Here is a 26431-nt window from a genome sequence, read left to right on the forward strand (position 1 = left end):
CACTGCATCTCACTGCAGTACAGGCTCAGGTAGAGCCAAGGCCAGCAATGTGAGGTCCTGACCCAGGCAGGCTGCCTCTGCCTGCTGAAAGCTTCCCCACTAAGCTTCACTGTGTAGACTCTGGAGCCACAGCTTTAAAGTTGTTGAGAAATGTTGAGGAAAAAGATCCTTATGACTCATCAAAAGTCACCCCAGCTACAAAAGGACACAGGAGGAGACAGCCCACTTTGGATGAGGTAAGTTAGGAGTCTCAAAGGTTCGGTGGTTATAGCAGCTACGTGGCCCATTCTCACACCCTGGCTTAGCTCCCTGGGAAAACGTGTGCCATATACTTCTCTTCTGCCAAGAACAAAAAACACCATCTGGAAAAACCCACGTTACAAATGCAGACACTAAGTGTATTACTACTGTGGGGATGTATAGGAAGGAACAAAACATTTACGGTTGAGCATATAAACAAAACTGACTTCTACAGGCAACACTAAGACCGCTTGCAAAAAGAAAAATGAAACAGAAACAAAAAACAGCCAAGCACGGCAGCTTACACCTGGTAATTTCAGCACCCTGAACATGGAGACAAAATACCTTGAATCTGAGGCAAACCTGGGCTACAGTGAGTTCTGGGTCAGTCTGAGCTACAGTATGAAACCTTGTCTTATAAATATAAAAAAATAAAATAATAAAGGCTGTTTTATGGTTGATATAATAAGAAGTGTTGGGAGCTGCGGCCAGGGCTTAGGCAGTCAAGTGTTGCTGCACACGCAGGAGGACCCATATTTGGATTTCTGACACCACATAAAGCCCGTGTGATGGTGCTTCTATAACCCTAGTCAGCGAGCATGGAGAAGGAGGATCACTGGGGCTTCCAGGCCAACTGGTAAGCTCAACAAATAAGGTGGGGAGGTTTGGAGGGAGAATATCAACATCTAGCCTCCACAAGTGTGAGCACATCTGGGCACGTGGACCTGCAAATACATGTGCATCTGTGCATACACACACACACACACACACACACACACCCACCCCAAAAATAAACCATGTTGGTTTTTTGAGTATCCAAAGGGAGTTGTCACTAAAACAGACCACCCACACACCCAACAATGCTGCTGCTGTCTCAGTGTTCCTAACTCTGAAGTTCCCAGCCTGCCCAGCACTTGCTCAGCTCACTGCTGGCAAATGGAAGGCGCTGGAAGCCATGCCACTCATACTCTCTAACAATCTCAACAGTAACACGCCTGGCCCTTCAAGGAGAAACTCAAACTTCCATTTGAAACTCAAACACCCAAAGTCAATTTTTTTGCAAGAAGACAATGGCTGTGTAAAAACATGGGTAGGAGTCACAGACCTACTCGGGGTCTGCTGGAGTCAGATCTACCTAATGCCCCTTGTCTCAGGGGATGTTTGTCTACCTAAAACGTCTCCAGTAGAGCCTCAGGAGCTGCTGACAGCAAAGATGTGCTGGTCTTCTCTACAGCCTTCCTCATAGTGCCCGAACTGTCCAGCTCTCTGCCCTGGACCTGTGGGATTCTCAACAGGCATAAGATGCATGCTGCCCTGCTTCCCAAAGGGGAAGTGGTCCCTGTCCTTCATCTGCTGCTTAGCACCCCAGTTCCCCTCTGTTCAGGAGCCAGCCTCCCATCCGGGGCCATCTCAGAAGGCGGCACTGGGAAGACAGCTCTGTCCTCCCTTCCAAGAGCAGGACTTCTCATATTAGGCACTGACCCTTGTCCGAGCAGGCCCCTTTTCCCACTTTCCCAGCTGGCCCTACTCTGACTTGGGACAATATTCCTGCCCAGGCCTGTGGGAAGCGGTGCAAATTAAGTCTGTGTTTGCATTCATGTAACAGAAGAGCAAACTGACAACCTCCATATGTTCCATGGTATGCCAAAGTCTTGAGAGTGGAATAAATAAAAGGGCAGGGGTGTTTCAGCTACTCCTAAGTCAGGGACAGGAGCTGAAAGGGTTCCAGGCAGGCAATAGCAGCAATGGCAACAGTGCTGGAAGGGCTTCCAAAGAGTTCTTTAAATTGACTGCAAAGCCTGTTTCTGTGCCCCAACCCCGGCTCTGCTCCCTTACCAGACTAGCTCACTGACAAGAGTACCTCTAGGGATCAAAACTAATGGAGCTAACGAAGTTTGGGATCGCTGTCCAAAAAGCCAGCCCACACTCTGCCCTTACTTTTAGCCTGTCCAGCTCCAGCTGGTCTCTGCTGGCTGGGGTGGCCAAAGGAGAGCTGGGCCCCATGGTGGGCGAAGTCACGCTGCCCTCACACTCGCTGAGCTTGATGATGACCTCGTCCTTGGCTTGGATGGTCTCCATCAGCATCCCCAGGCGCTCGTTGAGCTCGCCCACCTTGCTCTTCAGCGTCCTCACTTCCTGCTGGAGACTCTCCTTCTCCAGGCCAAACCTCTCCAGCTGGCCGCTGAGGCCCAGGATCTGCTCATCCTTTTGATGGAGAAGCTCCAGTGTGTCCCTGGGGACCCCCTGGCTGATTTGGTGGCTCGTAAAATACTTGTCATATTGGGATGACCGGACTGTCTGCTGGAGCAGCCGAATGAGCTCCTAAGAACCAAGATGATGATGAGATGAAGAGTACGAGAGCCAGGGAGAAAAACAGATATCATAACCATGTTACATAAGTAACCACTGGAATTTGAGGAAATGAGGAAACAAACTTCGTTGGAAACATTTGAATACCAAACTTCCTCTTGAAAGACCTCAAAAATAGAGAGGAAAGAAATTCAGTCCACAAATACAGTCTGAAGAGAACAATAATAGGAAGCTGGAAATAATGGATGTGCTCGCTGCAATTAGCAATGGTTCCTGGCACATATTTATCAGTACTAAGGGATCTGTGAAGTACCGTGTGGTGGCGCATGCCTGTAATTACTGTGCTGAAGGATGATCAATTGTTCCATAGCCTACGCCGTGAGATGTTGTCTCAAAAATAAATAAATGTGTGTGTGTGGGGGGGGTAGCTAAAAAGATGACTTAGCAGTTAAGAGCATATGATGCTCTTGTAGAGGTTCTGAGTTTGGCTCCCAGAACCAACATTGGGAGGTTCACTGGATTTGACACACTTTTCGGATCTCCAAGGGTGCCTGCATTCACATACCCACACACATAATTAAAAATAAGATAAAACAGGGTGGGGCGGGGAGAAAATCCAGGCTCTAAGAATCACTGAACTGTCCAGCAATTAGGTAGAATGTCTGACCAGCTTAGAAAAGTAGTACTGCCTGACAGGATGTGGAAACTCTGACTTCGGAGACCTCTAGGCCGAGGAACTGGGTGTGGTGCAGACAGCAGCACCCTGAAACCTTTCTTTCCCTCCACAAAGTCTAGGGTCCTTGAATTAACGATGGGCATAGCTCAGGGTACAGGACGGAGGCCGCAGCAGCATAGCTCAGGGTACAGGATGGAGGCCGCAGCAGCATAGCTCAGGGTACAGGATGGAGGCCGCAGAAGCACGTATCAGGGAAGGCCCCTGGGGAGGTCAGGTGAGGGGATACAAAGCTCAAGGGACAGTTACCTTCTGACTGGACAGGTCCTTCTTGAGCTGCTCCAGCTCCTCCTGCTGGCTTTGAATCTGCAGCTGCATCTCACAGACGGGTTTAGCGAGGCTTCCGCCACCCGATGGCGTTCCCTCAATCAGAGGATCACCACTGCTGTGGCGATTTTTGTATGACCCAATTATGTCTCTCAAGGGGCGCTTCCCTTTGTAAGGGTTCCGTCCAAACTCGAAGGGGAATCCTGAACTTGTGACTCCTATGTTAAAAAGAAAGGTTTTGAGCTGTGGACTCATCAGCCTATGAAGAGAGCAGAGCAGCGGGATGTCACTTTGTCCCCCCTCACTACAGAGAATACAGGTGGAAAGCCAGCACTCTTTACAGAAGTGACAGGTGCTCTTTACTACACGGGCACTGTACAGAGAGCTGAGGTGCACGAGGAAATTCTTGGTTTCTTATTTTTACTCATTTGTTTTTGGCTAAAACCAAAACCAAAATGAATGTTTTTAAAAAGTATAGATACATCTTTAAAGTGTGACTTTACATATTAAATGATACAAATAAATGTTTTTATGAATGGCTTCAAATGCATCCTCAGAAATGCAAACAGGAGACACAAAAGCGCCATGGAGTTTTGATTTTTTAAAGCTATGAGAGACAAGGCATCTGCGCTGTTAGAAGCACACAGTGGCCCTGCAGTGGGTCAGGCAGATTGGAAGCGGGCACCAGCATCAGGCACCTCGGTGGCACTGGATACCTGCTGTGCCTGCTTTCATGACAAACAGGGGCACAAGCTTCTGACTTGGAGACTGTTCAGACTAGCATGTCTTCCCAAGCCTTCTTAGTGATGAAAACTGGGGTACTGGGAAGTCTTCCAGACAGTGGTACTCCAGCCCTTCCAGCTTTTCTGTTTCTTGACCACAAGTCCCCATGATGATGCACCTCTGCAGGCCCGAAGTGATGGGTTCAACTGGTCATAGACTAAGATCTCTACAACTGTGAACCCAAATAAACCTTTTCTCTACATACTTTACCTCAGGCATTTGTTACAGTATTGGGACTAAGACCAATTTAACCAATTCCTCAGAATCTATGATACTATGTTTTGTTCCTTTTGAGTACATCTCAAATGTCTGTAAATAAAGGTGATGCGTATGTGTGTGTGTGTGTGTGTGTGTGTGTGTGTGTGTGTGTGTCTGAGACAGAGTCTTGCTACACGGCCCAGGCTGCCCTCAAATGTGCACTCCTCCTGCGTCAGTCTCCCAGGTCCTAGAACTACAAGTATATGACATAATGCCTGGTTTAAAAAATACAAAGTTTCTTCGGTCAGCATTTCTGTGATGCACAGAAGCATGGCAGGTATTCTATCCCCTGGAAAAGGTTTGCAGCCACCAGGCTAGATGGACATTTATTCATCGCAGCACTTTACAGACCTTTAGGAATTACTGCCCCCACCCCTGGCCATAACACACGGCTCTACTGCTCTTCATGCTTCCAGGAACTCTGGCAGCCAAGTGTCTAGTACGTCCCCAGCGGTGACAAATGGCAGCACAGAGAGCAACAGAGCACAGGTGCATTCTGTACCTTTGCTCCCCTCAGGCATTTGTTTCTTCCTCTCCTCCTGTATCAGCGACTCCTCTAGGTCCTTAGGAGGTGGGTCTAAAAGTTCCCACTCTTCATTGGTGTAAAACACAGTTCTGCGACTTTCACTATGTCCTCTCCCAGGACGGAAAGATGACATTGAATTTCTATTTAAAAACAAGAAGAGGAAAAACAAAATACAACTGTATATAGGATTTCTAAAAATGAAAATTCGATAATACCAAATGTTTCTGACAGTATAGAAAACAAGAAAATACACATCGCTAGGAGTACACACATCTAGTGTCATGGGGAGCAGCCCAGCGTAGAGGGCAAGATACACTGGAGAAGACACTTTCCTTCCTTCCTTCCTTCTTTCCTTCTTTCTTTCTTTCAACAAAACAAAACAAAAAAAACCTTTATTTAAAATAAAAAGTCACACATCAAAATTAACCAGATCCAAGTCTATCTATCCATCTCAGTGAATTTCTGTACAGTTAGATTAGCTATTCTCAAGTTGTGGAGCTTCACACTGGATTTTATACTTTCACCAACAAATATATTTTTATGAGAACTGCCTTTCTAAAGATGGTAGCATTTCCTAAATGAAATTCCTGTGCACAAATACAGGGAGACACTAAAGCATACACTGCATTATTTATGTCAGCCACTCCTTACACTACAGTGAGCTGATCTTCAACATGGATGTAAAAAGATTCAAGGAGGAAAATGTGGTTATAAAAAGTGGTTACATATAGGAAACTTGAACCTTACCTCATACCACACATACAAATTAATTCAAAATATATGACAGACAGGTTGTTGTGGCTCACTCTGGAGACTGAGGCAGCAGGACCCTAAGTTTCAGGTCAGTCTGGGCTATATAGTGAGATCCTGTCTCAAAACAAAAACAAAAACACCCCACCCCCCAAACCCAAACCAAAATAAAACAAAATTTTTTTAAGATCCTTTAAGTCCCCTAAAGGATCTAAATATAAAAAAACTAAACACAAAACTTCTAGAAGAAAAGGAGAAAGTACTTTTCATACTTATAAACGTGTTTTTTTTCTTTTTTTGGATGTGGGTGCACATATATCTTTGTATGTATGCAAGCGTGAATGTGTAGGCCAAAGGTCAACTTCAGCTGTCTTTCTCAATCACTTTCCAGTTCATTTTTTGAGGCAGAGTCTCTCTCTGAACCTGAGGCTCACCTGTTTGGCCAGGCTAGCCAACAAACTCCAGAGATCTGCTAATCTCCAGCTCCCCAGTGCTGGGACTACAGGTAACATCTGGTTTTTACACAGGACTGGGGGTCCAAACTCAGGTCAAGTTTATTTCCTGACTAAGCCGTCCCTGTAATCCCAAGTGGGACAGATTTTCTAAAGAGCACTCAGAAAGCACAATCTATAAGAGAAGAAAAATCAAGTTTATTAAAACTTTTCCTTGAAAAGTATTTGTCAATATATACCTGACAAGGCTCATATCCAGAATATTTAAGAACTCTTAAAGGTCAATAAGATGGATAAACAATTCAATTTAAAAATGATCAAGAGTCGAGAAAAACAAATTGAAAAAGAGAAAAGAAAAATACAGGCAATTTCCTAACTTGTAAAGTTGGACCTAAGATTTTCTTTAAAACTTAATGATGGTTCCAAAGCAATAAACATTCGAACCACATTTTGAAGATGGATTTTCCTGGGCGAGTGATGTGCAGTAAGACACTCTCGAGCCGGGAGTGGCTTCTAGTGAGCTGCATGAGTTCAAGGGTGCATAACAGGTACTCTACAGAATACATGCAGCTACGCCACAGTTTTTGCTGGGCTAGGTATATAAAATGCATGTTTGCCTTTTGGCATCTTCAATTTCTGTTAGGCTTGCTAGGACATAACCCTACCACATAACCCATCCTTAGCCAAGGAGCATCTGCCTAAGAATGGCTAGTAAGTGCTGAAAAGGAAAACACTGGGCTTGGGGAGGTAGATCAGTGGTTAAGGGCACTTGTTGCTCTTGTAGATGACCCTGGTTTGGTTCCCAACACACACAGGGCAGCTCAACTCTTGTATCAGGGCATACAACCACTTTTGGCCTCCACAGGCATTAGGCATGCATATGGCACACAAACATACGTGTAGGCAAAACACACACACATAAAATAATCTAAAAAATATTTTTTAAAAAGCATTGTTAGTTATCATATACTAGTTTAAAAAAGGGTCACACCCACAACAGCTAAAGTTAAGAGCAACAGTAATTCCCAGTGTTCAGGGGATGTGCAGTAACTGGGACTGGCCTTGCAGTGTTGGTGGGAATGTGAACAGTCACCTTGAGGGTGATGTCAAGTAAACGACTATAACATGCTATAATGGGCCGAAAGAGTTCACTTATTTTAAATTCTTAAGAAGGACAGTGACAGTGAAAAAAAGCAGCTTGGAGGTTGCTCAAGGCCATGATTAGGGGAGGGCTCATGAGGAAACACACTCTTTCCCTCCCATAACCACTATCTGAGACAGGGTCTCACTGTATAGCCCCACCTGGCACAGAAATGGACAGATAGACCATGCTGGCTTCAAATTTACTGAGGTTTGCTTGCCTCTGCCCCCAACATGCTAGGATTGCAGGCATCTGCCCTGACACGCAGCTATAAATTTTGAGGTGTGATTTTTAACATTGGCCAGCCCCGTACTCCTAAAATAAGTGAGGCGACAGAAAACCACACCGCAATATGGCTGCTCCACAAGGACGGCTTGTGCACTGCTGGTGCTGCCTGAGGCAGACGACAGGCGGGAAGTGAAAGCTGACGCTATCTCCAGTTTGAGCTACATGGATGACACTTTTGCACAAAGCAGCTATTTTAGTTTTGGTGTGTGTTGTGCAGTTGTGTTTTCCTGTGCATGCACGTGGGGGCCACACGTCAGTATCAAGTATCTCTCCCTGTTGCTCTCCACTTCTTTTATTTAATTTTGCTTTAGTTTTGGGCTAGAGAGATAGCTCGGTAGATAAGAACACTGGCTGTTTTTCCAGAGGACCTGCATTCAGTTCCCAGCAAGCACTCATATGGAACCTCACAACTGCCTATAACTCCAGTTCTAGGAGATAAAAATCCTTCTTCTGGTCTCCATGGGCACTGGGCATGCATGTGGCACACAGGCATACATGTACACGAAATATTCATCCTCATAAAATAAGCTATTCATTTCCGGGGAGGAGGCACGTGCACCACAGTGCATGTGTGGAGGAGGCCAAAGGACAGTTTTCCAGATCTCAGGTAAGCAGGCTTGGTGGTGAACACTTTTCCTGGCTTGGCCCTCTCACCAGCCTTCCCACTTTATTTCTGACACAAGTCTCCTGAGCTGGAACTCACTGTTTTAGCTAGACTGGCTGGTCAGCAAGCTTTCTGGAGCTCCTCCCCAGTACTGGGGTTACAGATGTGGACCCAATGCTTGGCTTTTACACGGGGACTGAGGATCCCAAAGCAGGTCTTCATGCGTGAGCTACAAGCATTTTACTCATTGAGACACTTGAGTCCCTTAATATTTGTGTTTTAGAAAGTATGATTTACCCCTTTTATTTGAATTTCACTAAAGCAACTTAAAATTTTAGAAGAACACAAAGAGATTATACAGTACATGTAGGTTATCATACTGCTGGCAAAAGATGTGAATGTACCATTTTATACACACACACACACACACACACACACACACACACACACACACACAGAGTTTTAACATCGAGTCCCTAAAACCTGGTGGCTACACCTGTCTAACACCTGGCAGCTGCTTTCTCACTTACGGAGGACTGAGCCCAGAGGGAAGTAAACAGAGTAAGCATGCTGCATGTTACTCAAGCGTAATCTCTTCTGGTGCCTGGCTCTGTACATGCAGGGGCTCTGTCAACCCCCAGGGGAACCTAATGATCACACTATTGTCATGGTCAACTCTGGCTTCATAACACCCCAGAACTGTACTGAAAATGATTTCAAAATAGCTTCTCTGGAAGAAAAGGAAGTCTCACAAATGCTTTTCCTACCCCTGCACAGTCCCTGCACCTGTGATCCTGCCCCAACATTCTGGTGACATTTTCCAGGCCAGAACTCCTTGTTCCTACTCTCCTATAACATGTTTCAGGAGGTAAAAATCTTGTCATTTGCCACAGCTTCAAAATGTGCTCTTGTTCTTTCCTTGAAGAATGGCGTGCGGAGCAGTGAGCTGAGGCGCAACTGGAGCCCTGTCTGCCGCTCTTGTTCTTCAAGTCAACCCCAAAAGGAGAAATGAGATCAGAGAAGACCCAAACTCAGTCTGCGCAGGAAGAAAGGCAGTTTCAATAACCAACTTCATGTCCTCTGCCTCCCCCACCAGGGTTTGTCTCCAGGCTGTTGCAACCCCTGGGGCTGAGGGACAGCTCTGGAGTGCTGTGACAACTGCCAAGGCTTGGCTAAAGGGGAAATGAGACTGGCTTCAGAGTGAAGTCTCTTTCAGCTGAAGTACTATTTAGCCACACTCTGGTGAGTGCGTTCTTGGCAGAATCCAATTCTTTATTGTGCAACACACTGTGCCACACTTTCCCAAACAAATAAAAATAATTTAAAGATACTCAAATAACACAGTAACTATATACTCAATACTCACTGTAATCTTGACGAGCAAGTGGACTTTAGAAGTTGAGAGAAGGGTTTGGAAATGGCCCATCAAATCTCTCCTGGGCCTACAAGTTTATACTATAGTATACTATACACATAGTATAGTATACACAGTCATACTATAGCCAGCACCCCAACCTTTTTCAGTGGTGAAAGGTGCGCTAAGGTGGAGGGTCTGGGTACTTAAAGAAGGCTGGGGGCAGCGAGGAAGCAGGCTACCTCAAAGGGCAGTAATCAGCGTTCTTCCCTCAGACCGTTTTCAGAAAACAAAACAGGAGGTACCCTCTCTCTGAAGGTGACTCAGCATTTTTTCCTCTGAACTGATGAGCAGATACCCACAATTAGGAAACAGGTTAAATAAAGGGCACAGCCACACTCCTGAATCTGTCTGTAGCCCTGGAAGAGCTATTGAGTTAGGCCATCCAGACTATACAGTGCTCAACCCAGGACTCCTGAAGCTGTCATCCACTCTCCATCTCTGCCAAGTCTCTCACTCTGCAGGGAAGAGCAATGGTGTGAATGGACCTCGTGACTTGGATGTCACAGAGAAAGCATGTCGAGGGGGAAAAGTCAGAACATTAAGGCACAGAGAGAGTGTGTACTGCAGGGTCTCTTTTAACAGGCAGAGAGAATTCCAGAGCGCTTACATCTATGATTCTATTTCTAGTAGCTACTTCTAGAATGTGGATTGAGAAAGGCCTCTCTTTTAGCTCCAAGTCCCTCAGCAGGAACAGGCCTCTTTCTTTATAAGCATGTATGCCTTTCACTATCAAGTAGAAACTTAGGACTAAGAAAGGACAGGTTGAATGAAGCTGGTGGGTGGCAACATGCAAGCCAGGAGGCTCTGGGCTCACCTAGGCCAGAGGGTTCAAGGTCTGAGTATTTCAGAGAAGACTGAGGGCCCACGCTGTGCTTGCTACCATTTGTCCCACTGACCCCCATCACAACGCCCAGCATTCCAATGGGAGATGGAGAAGTGCTGGGGAGGCGAGAGAGAGAGAAGGTAGGAACCAGTGGAAAACACCAACGTGATGGGATAAATAATGCCCACTGCCCACAAGGGCCACATCTGAATCTCAGGAAAGGAACTCTGTTGTTGTGATTACAGGAAGGCTCTTGAGTTGGGGAGGTCATGCTGGGTAATCTGAGGCACCGAGAAGCCTCTGCAGGGCCAAGAGAGCAGAATGAGTTGACTCAGGCTACTGAGAACTTGTCTCTTGCAACAAGTGGGTCCAGCAGACCCAAGCTGAAGATAGCAACTGTTCCTCCTTCCATAGCCCCCAGCTCTAATTAAAATTTGGAAATTTGGGCTAACTGCTTGATGGCCTTGGATAGGGCAGGAACTGACATTCTCTGGGGTCTGGTTTCCTATACTGAGTCAGATACCATTCCAGCCATGGCTAAGGTCTTCCTGTCTGCAAGCCACAACCATGACTTCTCTAAAGCTGTAGCAGTCCTGCTAATGAACAGGCCTCTAGAAGAGCATGGTTCCAATCATGGGAACCATGATGGGAAGGACTGCTGGAGAGGAGGGCTAGCTAGGTACAAACAATGCTACATTCTAGAAAGCCTGTAGGAAAGCCTGGGCATCGACATGGCAACATACACAGCCTGCCCTTCTTCACCCCCATCCCTGTGCTTCTCCCCCAGAAGGCCTGGTTCTGAAAACACCCATGAGGCAGCAATATGACTACCACCATCACTTTCTGGGCAAAAACTGAGCTACGCCTTAAAACAAGGAAAACATAAGCAAGTACCACATAGACACAGACATAAATGACTTCCCCAAATGCACCAGATATCTGGGCACTGGTTTGGGCTGGGGTGACCTCTTTGAAATGGGGCTCTGAAAGAGATGAGTCACCAGGCAAAGCCCTAAATGGCAAAACCAGTGGATTCCTAGGAATCTGAGTCACATATACAAGGGACATTGCCACCAGGCTTGAACGGTTATGAGGAAAACGGAAACAAAGGGCCCAGGACACAGCCAGCAGCAGAATCAGTAGAAGACTCAACAGAGACAACCTTGAAAGGTAAGCACACCTTCCCAGCAGCTCCGATTTTCCATGCACCCTGGGAGGGGGGCTCTCCACCTGACATGAAGGGAAGGCCCTAGGTTTATGGCCTCGAAGAGTGAGAGCAGGTACCTGTAGCATTGTATCCTCTAGCTGCCATTGGCTGAGCACTGCCAACCAGCCAGACTCTACGAGGCAGTGATTATTCATACATACCACCTGAATTTCACAAGGGGTCTAGTTCCGTTACCTAATGTGATCTGGATGGGGTAGGTTAAATGAGAAAGTCATTAAAGCAGGGAACTAAGTAAAGTAACTAAACCTACAACAGAGGTGCCTATGCAGGAGTGAGTAAGAAGATTCGCCTGCCAGGGCTACTGGCTGCAGGCTGCCCTGCCTGGAGAAACCACACTTGTAAGATGTCACCCGACTTTTCCAATCCTGTTTCTCTGCTGCTGCTGCTCTTAATGGAATAAATAATACACTGACAATGTAGGCCTAGAATCTTTCAGGCTTTTACAAGTTTTTCTTCTTCTTGATTCCTCACAACCATGCCATCCACATTGTCTCAACAATATTTTAGTGGCATAATAACCTTTATCAATTTTCTTCCTAAGCATCTAACTTACTTTCAATAGAAAAAAAATATATTTTAAGGGATTACTAAGTGATTCAATCACATGATACAAGAATAGGTACAATGAACATCAGGGAGGTTTGAAGGAGAATGTTCCTCAGATATTTAAATACTTGGCCCCTAGTTAGTGGAACTCTTTGGGAAGGATGAGGAGGTATGGTCTTGTTGGAAGAGGTGTGTCACTAGGGGTGGACTCTGAAGTTTCAAAAGCTCAGGTCATTCCCAGTTAGTTCCCCTGCTTCCTACTTGGAGATAGGGACGCAAGCTCCTAGCTACTGTTTAGTGCCATGCCTGCCTGCCCGCTGGCCTGCTCCTACTACGATGGGGACTCTAACTGTCTGCAACTATGAGCCCCAAATCAAACATTTATACATTGCTTTGGCTATGGTACTCCGCCACGACAACCGAACAGTAACTAAAACAGCATTAGCTATTAGACTCCGGCAAATCTGAACCTCAGCTGTGGCCGAACCTCAATGGGCCCTTGGGTGTTGTAGAAAAGTGTGGAATTTAAACTCTCAGTTCACCAGGTGATTCCAATTGAGGGTCCCAGCTGAACTAAAGGACACAATGAAAGTCACCTTCAAACCCTGACCACAGTCAATCTTAATACGAGTTTGAATCCATTATAAAAATAGAACCTTTGAGCCATACATTTTGGAAAAAAAAATAGCTTTACTATTTCTAAGGTCATTAAGTTTTCTCCAGGTTGGGGCTGAGAGGGCATGAGCTTGCTTAGCATGTTCCCATCCCTGGAACTATAAAAAAGGTTCTCCATTCACCCAGGTCATTTTGTATTAACCGCCTACAGCATGCCCACAAGCCAAAAGAAAAGAAAAAACATAAGCACTTGAAATCTGCCTGAGCATCCCGCTTCTGTAGAGAGCAGTCGTCACAAGACCCAACATGACGACACTCACTTTCCTTCAAACTGAGTCCCAGGCTCTGTTCCATGTTTTTGTTCGCATTAACTTATCATCATCCAGTCCATCCCATGAGGTATGTATGCTTACTTACAAATGAGAAACGCAGACACAGAATGGTAAGGCACTTGCATGAGACAGTCGATTATGAAGCGGCACAGCTGAGAATTCTCTCAAGGAGTCTGCCTCTTACACCATGCAACGCTACGACAGCACAGCTGGCACTGCTTCTGCTGACATTAACTCCACACTTGCTTTAAGAGTTGTCACATACAAAAGAGACATATATTCTCTTTTCTGGGCAGAGATATTTAATAATTACTCTAAGCTCATGCACAGGGCACAAACCTTCCTACTAACTCTCCAAGTCTCCTAAGAATCTCTGTCCACCAAGCTTATTGCTGCCAACATAGATGAATTGTCTCCATACAATACACACAACTCAGTAATAAAAAGCCAATAGTATTTTAAACAGGCAAAAAGGATCTGTTATGTTTAATAGATCCAACACAATGCTGCTCCAAAAAGAATGCACAAATGGCCACGTGGGAAAAGATGCTCAATGCTGTTAGTCAGCATTGAAATGCAAACCAATTCCACAATAAGACACCAGTCGATTCACACCAGTAGGATGGCTAGGGTCACACAGATGACACTGGGGCTGCGGAGATGACTCCGTAGGTAAGAGTGCTCGCCAGCCTGCGGGAACTGTCTTGATTACGCCAATCAATGTGGAAGAGCCGTTTGGGATGTATGTATGAGGAAAAAGAGCTGAGCACGACATGCCTTCCTTCCTCCCTGCTCTTGTCTGGATTTGCCTAGCTGTTCCAGGTCCTGACCACCTTAGCTTTCGCATAATTGTAGAGCACAACCTGGAACTGTAAGCTGGATAAATAGAGTCACTTTTGTCAGAGTGCTTTATCACAGTAACAGGAAACAGAACTAGGATAGTATACATGGACAGTACTTAGCCAGGAAAGGAAATGAGATATTTAAACACTACTACCTTGATAAATCTTGAAAACATTATGCTAAGTGCAGAAAGCCACATACCAAAGGGTTCGTATTGTGCAATCCCACTTACATGAAAGGTTCAGAACAAACAAACCCACAGTCAGAAGCAGATTAGTGGTTGCTACGACTGAAGGTGGGGAGGGGGGAAGAAGGCAAGAGAGGCAGGAAAGGATTGCACAGCTTCTGAGGGTGAAGAAAACATTCTAAAACTGAGTCCGGCTCACCCACGCCTATATTCCCTGACTTGAGAAACTGAGACAGCAGGGCAGCTGCAAGTTCAAGACTAGTCCTGGCTAAACAAACAAGCCAACCAAACAGTAACAACAACAAAATGTTCTATAATTGATTATAAAACTCTGGATGTATTAAAAACCACAAAATACTATATTGTAAATGGATAAATTATATATAATTTCGACAAGGCTTTCCTTTAATTGTTTTTATTGGACTGTATATTTTTCTCCACTCCTCTCTCTTCACCCCTCCCCCACACCTTCTACCTTGTCCTACGATCCCCATGCTCCCAATTCTTAACAAAGCCTTTCTTAAAAACAAATAAAACAAACAAACAAACAAACAAAAACACACGTCCATTCTCACTGGCCCATGCACCAACACAGCACAGAACTCTGGGCCAGTCCTGAGATTTGGGAACAGGGTGAAGTGGGAGGGGCAAAAAGCATCTAGAAGCCTTGTCATCTCAGACCACCCCATCCCCCTTCAGCTAGTTTCAGTCTCTGTAAAATGTCAGCCATCTGATCTTCCAGACATAGTCAAGCAATCAGATGAAACCACGTGATGACTCTTGGCATGGTACCAGACACAGCAGGCATACTGTTTAAGAAAATGACCTATGTGTGAAAGTGCTGTAAAGCACAAAGACCCTTCATACATGTAAAGTGGCTTTATAATGTCACATATAAACATACAACCCACATTATAACTCATTATCAGAAAACCCATCTTCAATAGCATATGCTGCTTCCCAAAGACTCACTTGAGCTCATTACCCCACTGCTTCAGAGAGTAAAAGTTAATGGAATTCGGATGCCCTGGGGCTGGCTGGCGAGCAGCTCGGTCTCCCACCAGCTCTCCAGGGGCAGCTTCCACAGCGAGCACAGTTCTGGCTTTTTCTGCAGAAGGATTTGGGTGCTGGGAAATTATATCTGAAAGAAAGGTAAACAATTGTCAGTTACCCCAAACTTTCCCAGGAAATCTGTCATCCCACATAAAACACTGATTTGCCACACTATATAAGAATATGTTAACAGCACATTTTGATGCATGCTATATAAAATCATGGTCTGTGGGTGACTTTTGTGCTCGTGTGCTATCTTCTAAAGTAGAGCCACGCTTCTCATAGTAAGGTGATGATGAGTTTCAAGGCCACCAAAATTAACTGTTGGTTCAGGGAGAGAGAAAAGGCACAATACCCCTCTAGTCTTATAGATCAGTAATGGCATGACAGGATTCACTCACCTGTGTTGATAAGGAACAATTTCCAGGATTAAACTGTTATTTGAAAATAGGAAAGCAAGGATCAGCTTTGTACACTCTATTTACTCTGTTTCTCCTAGGGAAGCGGAGAGATTACAGACATGAATATGTTTTCCAATAGCTGCGCACCGTGACAGTGAAAGAGGAAGTTTTATCTCAGAGCAGGAGCTCAGCAAACTCACAGGCAAAAGCAACGACACCCAAACATGGTTCAAGTTCAAAACTTTTCTTTAAAATGTAAGCTTTGAGAATTGGAGAGTTGGCTCAGGGATTAAGAACACTGGCTGCTCTTGTAGAGGATCTAAGTTCAGTTTCCTTGCACCTACGTGGCAGCTCACTAATCTGTATTTCCAGTTTCAGGAGATGTGATGCCCTCTTCTGGCCTGTGCAGGTACTGTGGTCATATGGAATACTTAGAAACTTGTCACACACACACACACACACACACTACACACAGAGCCAAACACTCATACATATAAATAAAATAATTTAAAAAAATGTAGCCTCTGGAGATGTTGCAGCTTGAAATAATATAATGCTCAAGATTTATTTGGAAATAACAATATTTATAGCTTAAATAATATCTGCTTCAAGCAACATGCTAATTGTTTCAAAATTAGAAAAACAGGTAAGGGTAGGAAATAAAAATGTCATAAAGTAATAAAAATAGTAACTGAAGCCATCTAATAAACATGAAGATAACACTGTTACTCGTTTTACACCCTGCTTAAAGAAATAATCCTAACAAGCCAAACATCTTGTATTCTTCCCAGTGGCAACGTCTGAGAATAATGAATGTCTGTGAACAGAACTTCTTGCTATTTCATTATAACCAAGTCGGTCTACATGTCTTTTTAACAGTGTTCACAATATTACTATAAAAACACAGGCTGACTAGAACTGATAACTACTGACAGCCAAGAAGAAAATTAGTTTCTAATAGGACCAGCATAGCCCAGGGCTGCTTAGGACTAGTCTCCACAAAAAGCTGGTCAAGACAACAGGGCCCAAGAATCTTGGGCAGCGACTACCCTTGGAGACGGATGTCCTGGTTGGGAATGTCTTCTCAGAGGCTCTCACTTTGTAGGCAGCTCACTGACTTGACTGCTGTCCGTGTCAGTGGGAAGGGCTCCAAGAATGCCCTGTAAAAGAGCCTCGGGTGTGACAGGAATAAGGGCTGCTGTCGGGAGAATAGCACACAGCTTACATATACGCCATCATGTCTTGAGCACCCAGAGCTGAGGGAATAGCACCCGTGACACAGAGCTGTTACTCTTAAGGAAAATTCTTTAAGGAAGGTCAACATGGCCAGCTCCCAGTCACCACAGGACACATGGGAGTCCTGGTAGTCAGACCCTTGCTCTGGGTCTTAGGGTTCCAGGAGATGCTTAGGGGCTGCTGGAGGGGAAGGAGGAAAAGCACAGTGGCTGCTCTCTTCACTTAGATGTTGGGGTTCCCCTTACGATTTAAGGGGATCTAATAGGCAAAAGGAAAAAGGTTCAGACACCACTAATTCAGGCCACTCTCTAGCTACTGTGTCACGACACTAAATGCCTGAGCCAGGGATAAAAGAGTCACCTGTTTTGGCAGTAACACACATGGCTAGAAAGCAAAGAAGACATTGGTCAGCACCTGACAGTCAAAATACAGCAGGCACTTACCGCCTGTGAGTCCTTGTGTTAGTCCACGGGCACACAGGGATGGAAGGTCTACTCTTTACTTCAGAGAAAGACAGAGCTGTTCTACAGACTTCCTGAAGGCAGGCCTCTCAAAGACCCAACGTGAGTAAGAGCATGGTCGTTCTAAGCCTAACCAGGAAACAAGCAACCAGCTGTATCCACAGCTATGATCAGCAGGTGCAGTTCTTTTTCCTGTGTGGGCTGGCAGCGAGGTCGTGAGGCCCCGCAGGAGCAAGGGCTCTCACACTCTCAGATGTGGCAAGGTACCTATTACCATGAAAACCCAGGGCTTGCGGCAAACCCCTGCCTACGCAAGGACTTTAGAGGAGCTGGAGGGTGCAGGGGCAGAAAAGGTCTTCAGGGAGCCCATGCAAGACCACGCTGCAGAAATGATTTTTAGTGGGGTCTTGTGTAGAAATGATATTTAAAAGTCATCACTGTCTGAAAAAGAAGCGGCTTCCTGGCTGGGTATGTTTGCTTATTTATTTATTTGCTTATTAAATTTTACATGTTTGAGCACTATTCCTACATATATATGTTTATCATGTACAGACCTGATACCCATGAAAGTCAGAAAAAAGTGCCAGAACCCTTGGAACTGGAGTTATGAATGGTTGTGGACTGCCATGTGGGTGTTGAGGAAATAACTCAGCAAGTGATCTTAACTGGTGAACCACCTCTCCAGTCCTGAGTATATTTTTACAGCTACTGCAGCTTCAATTTACTTTTGCCTGTTTTTTTGTTTGTTTGTTTGGTTTGGTTTTTAAAAACGCTTCACCCAAAGTATAGCTGCTGGATTCTCTTCAGTATGTGCCCTGGCAGCTGCATTCAGGAAGCCTCTAGGAGGAGAGCAGGGAACATGCCCTAACATTAGCATACAGGGAGCCTAGGGAGAAACGGGCTTGGGGGCTGCTTGGAGCAGTCTTGCAACTGCAGTGGGAAGAGAAAGTCTGCCTGGAGGGTGTCTTCCATTCTTTCTAGGCATTTCGTGATGAGCCTTGGAGAGCTGGTAGAGCACACTTCCTAGGGACCTATTCTATGGCAACTCCTAGATTTCGGTGACTCAGGAAGTTTCACTCCCTGTAACGTCCCAGTCTCCTGCCACAGCTCTCCCACAAAAGTGCTGACACTCACCTGACCAGCCTCTGTGAGTCTGTTCCCTCCCTTCCTGCTCTCACCTTGCCAGAAACCTCAGGAGACAGCAAAGTGCATGCATGTCCCAGGGAATCCTCATGGGGAAGATGGCCATTTTCCCCATACCAGTGTGGGAGTGGGGAAAGGAACCGGAAATTCCACAGTAGGTGGGAGAGGACAGGATGTGCTGAATGAGGACTATGCTCTCGCTCTCGGGCTCGTGAGGCCAGCACTCCACCATGGAGCTACAATCCCAATCCAGACTGGGGAGGAGAAAGTGGTCAGAAGGAGCTGTAGTTCCCATAGAGACACAAGAAGTCAGGGTTCTGAGAGCCCCTGGGGAGGACCAGCTGGTTCATCTGTTGGTAATTCCCACCAAGAACACAGCCTGAAGCATGGGGCTCCGTCTGATTCACTAATAGCAAATAACTACCACTGAGCAGCAGAGGGGCGCAGGTGAAATGGGTAACACGACTGGCTGAATGACTAATGACAGTAAGTTGTTCTGAGGCGAGAATGGCTTCCTGTGGGCTGAGGAAATGATGCAGGAGGTGACAGAGGTTTCCACAGTTCTCAATGGCCTGACACTCATGCTTTCTCCTGAATTTCCTCTTCCTGCCATGTAACATGAGGGGCCAGCTTGTTGGGGTTTCTGTCCCGCCCAGTACCCCAACAAGCCAGCAAGTCCCAAGGAAAAATTATACACAGGACTCCATTAGGTTATAAACTGATTGGCCCATAGGGTCAGGCTTCTTGTTAACTCTTATAACTTATATTAACCCATTATTCTGATCTATGTTAGCCATAATGGCTCCATACCTTTTTCAGCTGGGCAGGTTACATGCTGTCTCTTCGGTGGTCTGTACAGGAGTGCTGGAGGGACCTTCCTCCTCCATAACCTTATTCTATTCTCTTTGCCCCGCCTCTACTTCCTGTCTGGTTGACCCGCCTATACTGCCTGCCTGGCCAATCAGCGTTTTATTAAAATATGATTGACAGAATACAGATAATTCTCCCGCACCATTTCCCTCTCTTTTTTTTTTTTAAACAAAGGAAAATACCCATAATCCATTTGTTGGGAATGTGGGCGTAGTATTTCAGGCTACTTCCTGCTGGTTGGGGGCGCTGATAGTCTTAAGGGGACCTAAAGAAAATTTAGAGTTATAATCAAGTCATGACTGGAGTATCCTGTGAGTCTCGATCATCTCAGGCAGTAGTCTTGAATCTGTTCTGGATGTAGAACTCAGACATCTGGGCCATCTGTTCCTATCGGAGATTTTTCAGGTGGCCTCCCTTGGTCAAAGGTGATTATTCTTAACTCTGAATAAATCCAGAGTCTCTCATTTTCTGTGGAAACAAAAGCAGAATCTCTTCTCCAAAGTAACATACCTTTTGACTTCAGTTTTGAAGCCAAGGTATTTTCAAAATGCCTATCTTGGGTTAGTTCAGCAGCATTTATAAACAAAAGCTTTTTAGCAGCTGTTGCTCCTTCCTCAGCATTCAAACAATTCAAAGAGAGAATAATAGCATACAGTATCAAGATTCTCTGTTTATTTTCCATCTTTATGCAGCTTTATTTCAACCTCTATTTCTTTTATTTTTACTTTTACTTTTTGAGACAGGTTCTCTGTATATCCTTGTCCTGGAATAACTCTGTAGACCAGGCTGTCCTTGAACTCACAGAGATCCTTCCTTCTCTGCCTCCCCAGTACTGGGCTCAAAAGTGTTTGCTACCACACCTTGAACTCACAGAGATCCACGTGTCTCTGCTTCCCCAGTGCTAGGATTAAAGGTGTGTGCTACCACACCTTGAACTCAGAGATCTGTCTCTGCCTCCCAGGCATTGGGATTAAAGGTGTGTGCTACCACACCTTGAAGTCACAGAGGTCAACTACCTCTGCCCCTTAAAGTCTCAGAGGTCAACGTACCTCTGCTTCCCAGGCACTGGGATTAAAGGTGTGTTCTACCACACCTAACTACTCTCTTTCTTTCTTTTTACTTTAAGAACTTTAACTTTTATCCTGCATATATTTTTAACACACTGTAAACCATTTAGAGGTTTTCTTCGTCTTTGAACCTCTCTTTACTGTATCTCTCTCTCTTTTTTGACTACATGAGTCTTTAAGGAGAAGATTAGTCCTCTCCTTTAAAGCCGTGGCTTTGACGGCTAGATCCAGCTCATTTTTTAGCTTTCCAGCCTTGTGGCTGAGGTACCACTGAAGCCTTTTACTGCCACAACTCTATGGTGTTTTAAGGTCCTTGTCAGCAAGCAAGTTGCAGCATTCTGCTCACAGACCATACTCAGTCGGACTGCCTGCCTGAAAGAGTCAGAGATCGCCCTGGCAGGACAGTCCAGAAAGCCGGCATTTTAAAACAGCGCAGCTTTTTTCCTGCTACGACTGAAAACCGAAAAGCATGCGTTCAGCTTTTCATCAACACCATTTTAAGTGTTTCGTGGCAGGACCTCTTAATGAGCTGCAGGGTTTTGCAGCTAAAGCTGAGTCAGGAAGCCTCTCTTAACTGACAGCCTTGCTTGCCTCTAGCAAGCAGAGCAGACCTGAGAAATTGCTGCTACCATACCAAGAAAACATGCTTTACTCTATTCTTTTCCAAGCTTTCTCAGGCTTTCTGTGGATTCAGATATCCACGTCTGGGCGCCATATGTAACATGAGGGGCCAGCTTGTTGGGGTTTCTGTCCCGCCCAGTACCCCAACAAGCCAGCAAGTCCCAAGGAAAAATTATACACAGGACTCCATTAGGTTATAAACTGATTGGCCCATAGGGTCAGGCTTCTTGTTAACTCTTATAACTTATATTAACCCATTATTCTGATCTATGTTAGCCATAATGGCTCCATACCTTTTTCAGCTGGGCAGGTTACATGCTGTCTCTTCGGTGGTCTGTACAGGAGTGCCGGAGGGACCTTCCTCCTCCATAACCTTATTCTATTCTCTTTGCCCCGCCTCTACTTCCTGTCTGGTTGACCCGCCTATACTGCCTGCCTGGCCAATCAGCGTTTTATTAAAATATGATTGACAGAATACAGATAATTCTCCCGCACCACTGCCATTTCCTGGTAAGTTCCCTATAGTGATATTTATGTTTTAATAAATAAAAGCTTGCCTGAATATCAGAAGGGCAAAGCTAAGTCACAAGAGATTAGGCAATGTGCCACACACCTTTAATCCCAGGATTCGGGAGACGGAGGCAGTTCAAGGCCACCCTGGCTGGGCCACACAAGATCAATGCAGAAACAGATCCAGGTGGTGATGGCTCACACCTTTAACCCCAGTACTAGGGAGTCATGTGCCTTTAATCCCAGCACTAGAGGGGAATATATGATGGGAGGAGACAAGGCTCAGGGCCAGTCTGCAGTCGCCCAGACTTGGTAGAGGTGAGACTTCTCTAGTGGCTTGGCTGTTTTGCTTTTCTGATCTTCAGCTTGAACCCCAATATCTGTCTCTGGTTTTTATTAATCGTGCGACAGTTCCCTGAATTAGTAGGGGTGCTCCACACTCAGCTTCCCTCTCTCCTTCCCCATCCATCCCTGATCTTCAGCAGTCTCAGGCCCAGCTGCCATTTATAGTACAGCACCCCTGTCTTCACTTGTACAGACTCAAACCCAGAGCCAGGTTCAGGACGCCTCCATGGGCCCAGACCCTGGCCAGCTGTGCACAGCCTCCTTTCAGACCCCTCTCCTGGGTTTCTAGAGGCCTCTCCACACAGAGCTGAGTTTTCACTCCACATCTCCCCCACAGCCTGACTTCCAAAGAACCGGCTCTGAGAATGTCTCACTTCCCAGAAGGGGTTGCTGAGATGTGCTGAATCACAGTGATACACGCTCTCAGAGACAGCGCTGCTATGACCATGGCTCATACGGGGAAAACTGCAGGGTATTTCGTAGCATTTCACAAACAGGGTAGGTAATACAGACACACAACTATGATCACTGCATAGGACCGTGGCATTAGAAGACAACATGTGACTATTGTGTGCTCCACCCACAAACCTCCTAGGCCTAGTGCAGTGGTTCTCAACCTGTAGGTCATGATCCTGCATTCAGATATTTACATTACAGATCATAATAGTAGCAAAACTAGTTACAAAGTACCAATGAACATGACTTTAGGGGGGTCACCACAACACGCAGCATTAGGAAGGCTGAGAACCACTGGTCTAGAGGAACCCCTGCCCACACTCACACAGACTGCAGAAGCTGTGACAGTTAAAGGAGGTGATGTCTTCTGCAGAGGAGGAAATGTGGTCGCCTCAAGCTGTTTTCATAACACAATTTTCTTAAGAAATACCTACCATGTAGAGGCACTCAGCCCACCAAAACCACGAGTCAGAGATAAGAGTCACCTGGCCCTGAAGTAAGACATGGGGCTGGGAAGGAGAGAGGGCAGGGTAGGGTGAGGAATACTTCTACATGCCTGCCACTCAGAGTCTCACCGAGAGCAGGGTCCTGATGCCTCTGCTCTTTCTCTTAAGGTCTTGTGGAGAATGCAGTAAACGAGTGGACTGGACATCTTAAATCTGGACTCAGTATGTGGATTCTCAAGCACTATGGAAACCTGCAGACAGACTCTTGGTTCCTAACGGCCATGAAGATCTCTACATGGAGACAGTTGATTTTTATCTTTCCAAAGTATCCAACTGACTCTGGCAGACAATGGGTGGGGGTGGTGTCTAAGACACACCTCAGAAGCCAGGCTGTGAAGGGATGACAGAGAACACACAGAGGAAGATCACCCCCTTTCTAATACCTGACTAAAAAACTGAACAACCACCCAAGAAACAAAAGTTTCTTTCTCCAAAGACAAGAAATACAGAAACAGAGGCAATTATGGGACAGTGCCAGTTCCCAACAACTGTCCACCCTGCTTCCTGAGAGTCTGTGCTTCTTAGGACACACTCAGCTGAACTACTTGGCTCTCCTTTTTCCCTCCTAACCATCTGATGTAGCCATGAGGAACGGCTACATCACGTGAGAGTCACTGCTAAAGAGAAGTGGAAGGTCTCTGAAAGCGTCCTCCTATGATATGAGTGCCACCCCAGAGACAGTGGGCATGAGTCAGGAACTCAGATCTAAGCATGGGACAGTTAGACATGGCCAAGGAGTCAGCTCCGGCACCGAACTGCCCATAAGTGAGAAAAAGAAGTAATTTTCTTGTTAATCTAGTTTCCTATTAAATGCAATGAAACATAATCCTCACCCATTCGAAGTCACATTACGAGGGGTACGTGTGTGAGCATGCCTGTGTGTGCAGGTATCGAATTATCTCCACCCTTCCACCCTTCCAATCCCTGTGATGTGGAGAGTGGACAAACTTCACTTCCATGGCACAGTGTACACTCCTGCAGTCACAGGTAAGTGACCTGTTCAGAGCCTGGTGAACACAAAGCTTCCAGACAGGACTGCCAAGATAAATACTTAGCTCTGCGTGCTAAGTGTCAATTCCGTCTATGTTTCTCCACAGTGGCTCTAAGTGCCTGGAGAATCCTGATGGATGGACACTCAAGACTACAAGGTGTTCAGCTGGGGGAGGTGACTGGTGACTAGGAGACAGCAATAGGATGAGTTTCATGTTTCCTGGAAACCAGGACTATGAAAAAGTCATCCTCCAGTCAAGCTAGAGTTAGCACAGTTAGCCACAAGCTGACGACAGAAAATTAAAGGACATTGTCATATAACCACAAAATGTATCTTTTAACCAGTTTTTCCCTCTGATGACGAAACAAGAGGGCCTGAAATGCAGTTCTCTTTTAAAATTTATGTGTATATGTGCCTGTGTGTACATGCCATGTATGTACAGGTGCTCACAGGGACCAGAAATGGGCACTGGACCCTCTGGAACTGCAGTTACAGGCAGTTGTGAGCTGGCTGACATGGGTGCTGCGAACCAAACTGAAGTCATCTGGAAGAGCAACAAGCATTCTCACCCCCGGGGCCATCCCTCCAGTCCCTGCTCTTCTCGGCTTTCTACTTGAGAATGTTTCACTTTCTGGATAGCTACAATTTTGAAAATGGCTCAGTGGTTCAAGGTTTCAATATTTGTTCTTCCTTTATAATTCCTACCTAGAATGTAGAAGACATTTAAGGTTATTTCTATACAAATAATTTTCAAAACTACACTGTGCTTTAGATAAAAAAAAAAAACCCTCAATTTTTAAGGCCAACCAGCAAGCTCCCCCAGTCTGTTCCAGGTCTGGGTGCCCTTGAGGCGTGGCTTTGCTGGTTCCTGCAGACCTACTGACCTATGACAATGTGGAAGGACCCTTCTCTGGCTCTTTCCACTTCCTTTCTGTCTCTTTACTGACTGAGTCCCTGGCCATCTGTCCTTAGAGAGGCCCCAATAAGCCCAATGCTGAGCTCAGCCCAGCAAGGGCCCAGGCTGCCTGTACTTCCCCCAGTTGCACTTCTCGCTTTTCTCTGCACAAATACTCTAGCTCACAGGAACACTTGATGAGACTGGGGCCACCTCAGGCACTTGCTGGATGAGCAAATAGCACGGCACAAACTCTCATTCCCATACCTGGAGTGCACAAACCAGAGGTGGGAATCAAATGAGAGCTGGAGATGGCCACTCTGGCTCTCCAACCTCACCACTCTGGTTTCCAAAGAGCAGGAGGGTCATGACAGGGGGGCTCAAGATGAGGTGCTACCTCTTTGTCCTCCTTTCAGCTACACATCCAAGTCCTTGCTGGAGAGGAGTGACCTGTGTCCCCAGAGTGGAGGCAAGGGCATAAGCCACTAGCATGGAGGCTGCCCATGCCGCTAACGTTTCTTCCCAGGGTCCCGAGAGACCTTGAATATGATATAGAGCTTCTGTCTTGGAAAAGACACTAACACTAACAGTGGCTTCCAAATACCTGTCTACAGGCTGGGAGCACAGGATTAGGAGTTCAAGGTCATTCTCAGCTATAGAGTGAGTTTGAAGCCAGTTTGGGCTACATGAGACCCTGTTTCAGAAAAACAACGAAATAAACAAAAAGATAAAGATGCAGCTCAGTTGTCATAGTGCTTGCCCACCACACCCCAGGTCCCCACAAGCACATACAAGCACATAGCTGAGGCAGGAGGATAGGAGTTCAAGGCTAGCCTAGATTACAGAGCCTGCCTCAAAACAATGAAAATAAAAATTAACTTATTAATCAAACCAAACTAAGCCTCAGGCAACAGGAAGTCCTTTCTAAACTAGAGGGGAGCATGCACTTGAACATAAAGGATTCCCTTCTGCTCCAAGGAGAACCAGAGTTCTAAATCTCCATGACAAGACTCCCAGGAAATCATCCACAGATACAAACACAGGCAGTATCAGGTAGTATCCTCTGTCTGACTCGTATGGACAGTTGTTGAAAAATGCCCAACCAGGAAAAGCAAGGTTGGAAAACCCTAGTCTAACAGCTAGCTGCTAAGTGCATAGAACTCAGATGCCACTGCCCTTGCTCTGCCGAGCAGAGGGTCCTACATATTTTACAGAGTGCAGACCACAGCTCTTCACAGAAGTGCTAGAACAAACCCTGTACTGGTTTTAAATGTAATGTGCATTCCTTTGTAGTGTTAGTACGGGCCAGGCATGGTGTCATACACCTTTAACTCCAGAACCCCAGAGGCAAACATAGGTAGATTTCTTGATCTAAATAGTGAGTTTCAGGCTAATCAAGGCTACATAGTGAGACCCTATCTCAATAAGAAAGCCTAACTAAGAATGCTGCTACAGCGCTGGCAAGATAGCTCGGTGGGTCAACAAGTTTGTAGCTGAGGTTCATGACCTGATTTGGATCCATCTCCAAGAACC

At 45.7% G+C, this 26431-nt stretch overlaps 1 protein-coding gene across 2 annotated transcripts in view; it reads right to left on the bottom strand.

Moving 5' to 3' along the window:
- Tbc1d2b (TBC1 domain family member 2B) overlaps nt 1–26431 on the bottom strand; it is a 73505-nt gene that overhangs the window by 21326 nt on the left and 25748 nt on the right. For both annotated transcript variants that reach the window (XM_048452485.3, XM_048452484.3), the window contains exons 3-6: nt 15316–15484; nt 5094–5257; nt 3533–3768; nt 2179–2562 (exon numbers count right to left, since the gene is read on the bottom strand). In XM_048452485.3, coding sequence (XP_048308442.3) covers nt 2179–2562; nt 3533–3768; nt 5094–5257; nt 15316–15484 — 953 coding nt within the window. The remainder of the gene's footprint in view (nt 1–2178; nt 2563–3532; nt 3769–5093; nt 5258–15315; nt 15485–26431) is intronic.

This window comes from Myodes glareolus, chromosome 4 (genome assembly GCF_982192425.1).
Source record: "Myodes glareolus chromosome 4, mMyoGla1.1, whole genome shotgun sequence".
Classification (NCBI taxonomy): domain Eukaryota; kingdom Metazoa; phylum Chordata; class Mammalia; order Rodentia; family Cricetidae; genus Myodes; species Myodes glareolus.